We start from the raw sequence: 7,750 nt of genomic DNA on the forward strand, positions 1-7,750 counted from the left end.
TGTACAGATAGCGGGCGCTCCTCGGCTGTACAGGGGTGATTGTGCACCATCTGCCTCGTCTTCAGGAGATTCTTCTGCACGGCCATATTGGGTGCAACATCTTCCTCTGGCTTACGAGTTGTATGCAGACATCTTATGTATGTTCTCTTCACAAGATGGCAGCCCAGTCACCATGATGACTGAGAACATGGACTATAGCAGGAAGTCTGGAATGAGCATTAGATGGCCCAGTCCATACGCGACCACCATCCCACACTGTAGAAGATGCCTCCAGCCAGTCCCATTTATTGTACCCTGGGACTGCAGGTGGTGCACTCAAGGAGGCTGTATATACAGGGAATAATGAGCTGTAGTACCAGCTTACAGATGAGAGGGGCGCTGCAGCGAGGAAACAAACTCCAACAACAACTTCTATTCAAAACATTTATTTACAAAAAAATAATAGGTCTAATAAAAAGTCGTCACTAAGAAGGGTAATAAGGCACCGAGCATGGATCCTCACAGTATACAGTCATCCCTGTCCACCTCCCTCCTAGAGCATGGACCCTCACAGCACAGACGACTTCCAACCCCCACCCACCCCTCCCCGGACAAAAGAGACTTGTAGAGACTGGGACAAGATAAAGTCAGTAAAATGCAAGACTGGTAGTAACGCTGCAGCCACCTGTGCTCCGCACACCGCACCCAACCCATGTGGGAGACATAGGAGTCTTTCACTGGAACCCAACAGATGTTGCTCGTCTTCACCTGAAGGATGAGGCCGCCAAGCGACCACCTGCACAGATTACGTCAAAGTGCTGCAGTGTGGGACCAATGACAGAACCTACGAGACTGGCGAGTACACGCGTGGGATCAGACATAGTCCTTGCCGGTGGAGGAGGCTTTGGTTCTTGCTCCTCCACCCTTGGGATAACCCTTGTTCTTGTAGCTATTTCTGCGAGGACATGAACAGGACAGAAGAGCGCCTCCAAGGATTACTAGGAGAGAGCCGGCCCAGCCAAGGAACACCCCAGCACCAAACTCGTACCTGCAAAGAAAACCATGGCTGGTCAGAAGTGCATGAGATACAAACAGGTCTTCATTGGAGAGATCAGTTATCAAGCACAAGAGAATAGAATTCTACACAACAGCCTGTACGACACCAAGGCACCGGTGGGGAGACCATTCATGGCAAGTGAGGAGAACATTCATAGTGCTGGGAGAAAAGTCAGTGAACTCCTATGTTCAAGTCCTCTCCATGGGTCCTAGTGACCAGAGACTTTGAGTGTAGGGTTACACAGGCTTTACCATTACACAAAGGCCCAGTCTGGTTACTGCCAAGTCTGTAGTGTGGCCAGGCCTCAAGGTTCTAACTTCCAGAATACATGGAGCTGGTTACAAAAGCTCGAGGCCTAGTGTCCCATCCACTGCACACAATGGGGCAGATTTATTAAGGCTGGTGTACAATATGGCTGTCTTCAAAACAGCCCAACTGGCACAGGAACCAAGAGATTTAGAAAGATTGCACAGATTGGGGGAAGAAAGGGCCTTGTGAACTACTAGGCTAGAGCTGCTCCTCTGGGAATGGGTGTCCTCTAGATTATCCCATGACTCCAACAGTAGGGAATAGCAGAAGACGCCACAACCCTCTGACGTGTCCACTATGAGAAGCCACTCACCAAGTCTGTCCATCATGGAAGGACACCAGTACTGACCAAAACATGATGGCCTCAACTTTACATGGCAACACCTTGATGTTCTGTACAGACCGTAGAACATTGCCAGAATCAAAGAAGGCAAAATTGGAACAAGCACAGACAACAGGTCCCCCCTCCACCAAGACCTCAGACCTAACTGTGCAGCCTGGTGGGGGGAGGTTTTCTTTACTGCCTCGGGGTGTCACCATGTGATCATTGAGAAGATGAAGAATTCTAAGGTGGATAGGTAATCAATATGAAAAATAACCGGGGGCCAGAATAGCGACATGAGGAAGCGGCCTGATCTGACTACCGCTTCCCTTCCTATAGCCTGAGAGATGAGAATAGAAGGCATCTACCTCACCATTGAAACCCTACTGTAGTAAACCTTGTGGACCTGTGATGGCAGGACGGAACTAGTGTCCTGGAACCCCTGCCCACTTCACAGCCCCCCGGGGTAGTGGACAGACTGTGCACCCATAAAGAAGTCCCGCTGATCACTTCTCCTGCCAGGGCCTTCCATCGTCTTCGACAGAAAATGAAAGCAGGACTCAACAGAAGATGAAAGTCATTGTAAAGTCATTTGTGTTTCCCATCCAATGGAGGGGTCAATGAACGTCTTTCCAAAGTGCCTTAATATTTTACCATCTTAGCAACTACAGGAGGGGTTTGGTGGAGAAGACCAGAACTAGAAGGGATCGACCAAGCACAACGATTAGATCGGTTGTATCCAAGCCGCTATGCTATAGACAGTCAGGCTATGCTGGATCGGTCATTCTGAAGGGTTCAATTACTTTATTCATCTCCTACAGTATATTACCAGGTAGCAGCTGCAAACGTTAACCCTGTAGAGTTACAAGCCCTCTCCCTGGACATCTGTGGTACTAGACCCACCCCCTCTTCTCCTAGAGTCAGTGTGTGGTCAGGCACCCCGTCTACTCCTGGTGACCTGAGAACAATCCCTGCTCTTAGGTCCTACCTAAATACGTGCAGGTTACAGGAGTCTCACCATGCAGCTAGGACCATTGACCCTTCCACCTGAAGTGCCGAGCACCCCTGCTCAATAGTCTATGGAGAACGGCATGGAAGAACTGTATATAAGAAAGTACTCACTTTGTGTTGATTGGTGTAAGCGGGTTGTAGAAATCCCGGATGATCTGATTGCCATACCAGGAGCAAGCGATAAGGGCGGCCAAACCTGAAGACAAAATTCTGGAGTCAGAACGTGTGTATAATACGTGGCATCCTGAGGCTTCATATCTCATTGGTGGAAACCACCCACAGAATGACCAGAACTCACCGGCAAGCAAGAAGACAAAGCCTCCAGTCATGGCAATCCGCGCCTTCTTCACAGCGTCATCTCCTCCACATTTGGTGCATTTCATACCCATAGCAGAAATGGCCATGCCAAAGATGCCGACCACGAGAGAAAGCACCATGAGGGCTCGGGTGGCCTGAAGTGCGGCTGCAAGACAAGAGTCATGATAGAAGTAAAGCAAACAGTCATATCGGCAACACCCCACATGTCCCCAACATCTCACGGAGGAGTCTCCAGCATACATGAGCCCACAGTGAGCAGGATTCCAGTGACGTCCCTGCCCATCCTCATACATGGGACTGCATATTGCAGCAGCACACCATTTGGAGAACTACAATCTATCATCTATAGAAAGGTGGACGCAGAATCTATCACGAGCCATCATCAAAGCAACTGACTCTTAATCTATGAATAGAGCGATGGGCAAGGAGAGCCTGGATATCTGCAGGCTACATGTCAATAGGGAACCTCCGCGGAAGGGGAAGACATGGAAGAGCAGCTCCGGCCTCATCAGCTTGTGTAGGAGGAAGCCCCACCATCATGACCAAGACCAAACATTTCCCCCCACCCGCCCGCACGCCCCTATAACACAACACGTCCTAACAGTCCATACATTCCTCACAGGAGGAGACAAGTTCTGCATTCCGGAGGGAAACTTCACCTGAGAGCAGGAGAGTCAAACTCAAATACACAATGGGCCAAGAGTAAGAACTCGGACAAGGCCTCCAGCCAACCTTGATGCTAATGAAAAGCTTCTCATCAGATTGAAAAATTAACCTTTTCATATTGAAACTTCAATTTTGCACAAACGTAGAAGCTTAATACAGTCGGATCCACTCTACTAGCCATTTGGCATCTTCTCGTGGGTCAGACAATTATTCAGCAGGCCACAATTTGTCATCTGCGGCTTAGAGGAACCAAGCAGAGAAGAGAATGCTCCCCATGGTCCCATAGCCACCCACCAGGGACCAAGTCACCCGCTCCTCCCCCAGTCATTACTACATGTGTGAAGCTGACAGTGACACTGGAAGGTGAGTCAGCCGTGTGACGAGGACCAGAGAGACTGGCAACACTTCCGTGTGCTGAGACACCTGGGTGTGGATCAGGAGGAGGGGGGAGAAGGTGAGGAGTTTCTATGAAACTGAAGTCAGTGAGCGGGAGAATGAGGAACACCGACCCCCCCCCCCCCCCTCCCCATTACACAAAGGAATGCTCCACAGGCATTATAAGTCATTACTGTATAATGTACAGTGACAAAGATAGAAAACACTCCCCGACAGTCTGCTGCAGAACTCAACAGCAACCATTACACGTCCCATCATTGCCCAGTCTGTCCAGGGTCGATTGAATGCTTCAGTCTGGACCCTACTCTTAGGCAACACACGATGCCCCACTAGGAGGACACCAACAGCTCAGTGATCTGTCACATAGGACAGTCAGTCCCCCCAAGTAGTGATATGTATAGGACACATTACCCCCTGCTGGTTAAGTTATATGGGGGCCATCACATAGGACTATTAGGGGGGACCGACTGATGGTCCTAAGTACAGGACACACTGCCCCCTGCTGGTGTGATGATGTGGGGGCCATTACATAAGACAGTCGGTCCCCCCAGGTAGTGATATGTACAGGACATCTTCCACTTGTTTCATCATGGTAGGTTATATGTGTGACACCAAAAATACACTCATTATATGGCGTCCCAGCAAACTGCTGACATGCCGGAACAATCACAGGCACAATGTGAGGAACAAGTTCAGTAACAACACGCAGACGAAGTCGTGGGCAGAGGTTAGTTATGATATAGTCTACACACTGCAGATACAACCATGACACATCTGTAATTCTCTTTTCTCGGGGGCTCGTTGCAGGGAGGGTCATGTGGTAGGGGAGTCAGTGGCCCCCACAAAGGTAACAAGTCACCCATCAGTATATTTTTGGATGTGGGAGGAAACTGGAAACCTCAAAGGAAAGCCACAAGACACAGGGAGAACATCCAACATCTGATTCAAAGCCTGGACCCCAGACCTGCAAAGTGACCGAGACTCTCCACATAAGATCCAAAGCGTTATAGCGTTCAGTACACAAGCGGGCACCTCCATATAGCGCCATTACATAAACAGCACTGGTATAGAGGTACCTGACTATACAGCCCTGGTGTAACCGCATTACTACCTCTATACACACAGGTACCCGACTGTCCCCAAACCACCCGCCCCACCCCCACCTCCCCATATAGCGGTCACCAACTAAGTGAGTGAAGATGAGACTCCATAGACTGTTATACCCCGAATCAGGCCCCCCCCACACACACACACACACACACACTTTACTAGCTTTGGCAATGCCAAATATCCATTCGGACGTGCCAATAAAGCTTGTTGATTTTAGTGGGGTTACATATACAGCATTACTACCTCTATACACACACGTAGGTACCTGACTGTCTATAGTGGGGTTACATATACAGCCCTGACACACACACACACAGTGGGGTTACATATACAGCATTACTACCTCTATACACACACGTAGGTACCTGACTGTCTATAGTGGGGTTACATATACAGCCCTGACACACACACACACAGTGGGGTTACATATACAGCCCTGGTGTAACTGCATTACTACCGCTATCTATGGTAGCCTACCTATGGCATAACAGAGGCACATAGGTACCTGGTATTTAGCAGTGTATATAGAGAGCACTTCCGGCAGGTATATACACACACGTAGGTACTGTATTGTAGAGTGAGATTATATATATATATATATATATATATATATATATATATAGCGCTCTGGTGTACTTGCAGTATTACATCTATATACACACACGTAGGCTCTGGCTGTCTATAGTGGGGTTCTATATACAGCCCTGGTATTTAGCAGTGTATATAGAGAGCACTTCCGGCAGGTATATACACACACGTATAGCGGCACAGTGTTGCTCTGCTATCGCCGCGGTTCCAGCCCTCAGATAACCTGCTTATCAAGGCTTTGAAGGACTTATCGGAGGGAGATAACGAATAACGGTAGCCCGCTGGCCCGCTGACTAGCAGGTGCGCCAGGACACAGGAGGGTGCAGCAGGGCACTGTACACACCAGCACTCCCAGCTGGCCCCAGTTTAGCTCCAGTTTCAGTGCCAGTGGGGGAGGGGAGAAGCACAAGCTCTATTAAGAACCAGTATAACTGGTTTGCGCCTTCACAGGGATATGGCCACCGCCCCAGAACTTAGTATGACTGGGGACCCACTGCAGCCCCAGGGGCAATAAGGGCAAAGAGGGCAACCCCTGCCAAGCCTGGGCATGATGCCCACTATACACCTGCCACATAGGTGACTCCAAGGCAATAATACAGTGATGACTGAAGTAGTAGTAGAAGTCTATAGGCGTAGTATACAGCACAAGTGAATCCGCCCCCATACAGATCCTATAGGAGTCATATCCCCCTCCATACAGATCCTGTAGTAGTCCTGCCCCCCATACAGATTCTATAGGAGTCATAACCCCCCCCCTCCATACAGATCCTATAGGGGTCATATCCCCCCCCCCTCCATACAGATCCTGTAGTAGTCCTGCCCCCCAAACAGATTCTATAGGAGTCATAACCCCCCGCTCCATACAGATTCTATAGGAGTCATAACCCCCCCCCTCCATACAGATCCTATAGGGGTCATATCCCCCCCCCCACCTCCATACAGATCCTGTAGTAGTCCTGCCCCCCATACAGATTCTATAGGAGTCATAACCCCCCGCTCCATACAGATCCTATAGGAGTCATAACCCCCCCCTCCATACAGATCCTGTAGTAGTCATAGCCCCTCCTCCATACAGATTCTATAGGGGTCATAACCCCCCCCTCCATACAGATCCTGTAGTCATAACCCCCCCTCCAGACAGATCCTATAGCGGTCACCCCCCCCCCATAGATCCTATAGCAGTCATGCCCTCCCCCTATAGATCCTATAGCAGTCATGCCCCTCCCCCCTATAGCAGTCATCCCCCCCCCTATAGATCCTATAGTAGTCATGCCCCCACCCCAGTAGCCAGGACCCCCCCCCCCCCCCCTTACCGTCCAGTTGCAGCATGGAGTCGTAGACCTTGCACTGGATCTGGCCGGTGCTCTGGGTGGCGCAGGACATCCACAGCCCCTGGTATATGGCCACGGCCGTGATGATGGAGTCTCCGGCGTACGAGGACATCCGCCACTGGGGCATAATAGTGGCAGCGATCAGCCCGATCCAACCGATCAGCGCCATCAGGAAGCCTAAAATCTGCAGCCCGGAGTTGGCCATCTCTGCAAAGATCCCGAAACTAAACTCACCTGAGCCAGGTGCGGCACCTTTATACAGAGCCCCGCCCCCAGCCCGGTGACGTCACCTAACCCGAGACTGATACAAAGTAACCAGGCGAGAGAGAAACTGCTGACGTCACCGAGAGAAGGGAAATAGAAGGAGGGCAAAGAGTAAACAAAGGATGACATCACCGGCTACCGGATCACTGGGAAAACTGCAAATGGTCACCAGATCACTGGGAGATACCTGACCATCACTCACCAGAACACTAGGAGATACCTGGACATCAGTCACCAGATCACTAGGAGATACCTGGACATCAGTCACCAGATCACTGTGATAACTGCTAATGGTCACCAGATCACTAGGAGATACCTGGACCTCAGTCACCAGATCACTGTGATAACTGCTAATGGTCACCAGATCACTGTGATAACTGCTAATGGTCACCAGATCAC

General features: G+C 50.1%; 1 protein-coding gene across 1 annotated transcript; it reads right to left on the reverse strand.

Annotated features, from left to right (window-relative positions):
- Window positions 1-409: 409 nt before the first annotated feature.
- Window positions 410-7,301, reverse strand: CLDN7 (claudin 7). The gene is made up of 4 exons (XM_075262048.1): window positions 7,070-7,301; window positions 2,977-3,141; window positions 2,790-2,874; window positions 410-1,027 (listed from the first exon to the last, which is right to left on the reverse strand). The coding sequence occupies exons 1-4, from the start codon at window positions 7,290-7,292 to the stop codon at window positions 853-855; spliced, it is 648 nt and encodes a 215-aa protein (XP_075118149.1). The 5' UTR covers window positions 7,293-7,301; the 3' UTR covers window positions 410-852.
- Window positions 7,302-7,750: the final 449 nt, after the last annotated feature.

The sequence above is a fragment of the Leptodactylus fuscus genome, unplaced genomic scaffold, assembly GCF_031893055.1.
Source record: "Leptodactylus fuscus isolate aLepFus1 unplaced genomic scaffold, aLepFus1.hap2 HAP2_SCAFFOLD_839, whole genome shotgun sequence".
NCBI lineage: Eukaryota > Metazoa > Chordata > Amphibia > Anura > Leptodactylidae > Leptodactylus > Leptodactylus fuscus.

Bases quoted from the DNA above. Each gene is read 5' to 3' on its own strand.
- CLDN7 (XM_075262048.1), bottom strand. From the start codon at position 7,292: ATGGCCAACTCCGGGCTGCAGATTTTAGGCTTCCTGATGGCGCTGATC. The intron at 3,142-7,069 runs GTAAGGGGGGGG...CTTGTCTTGCAG, and splicing joins CTCCATGCTGCAACTGGACG to CCGCACTTCAGGCCACCCGA. The intron at 1,028-2,789 runs GTGAGTACTTTC...TTTTCTTTGCAG, and splicing joins CTTACACCAATCAACACAAA to GTACGAGTTTGGTGCTGGGG.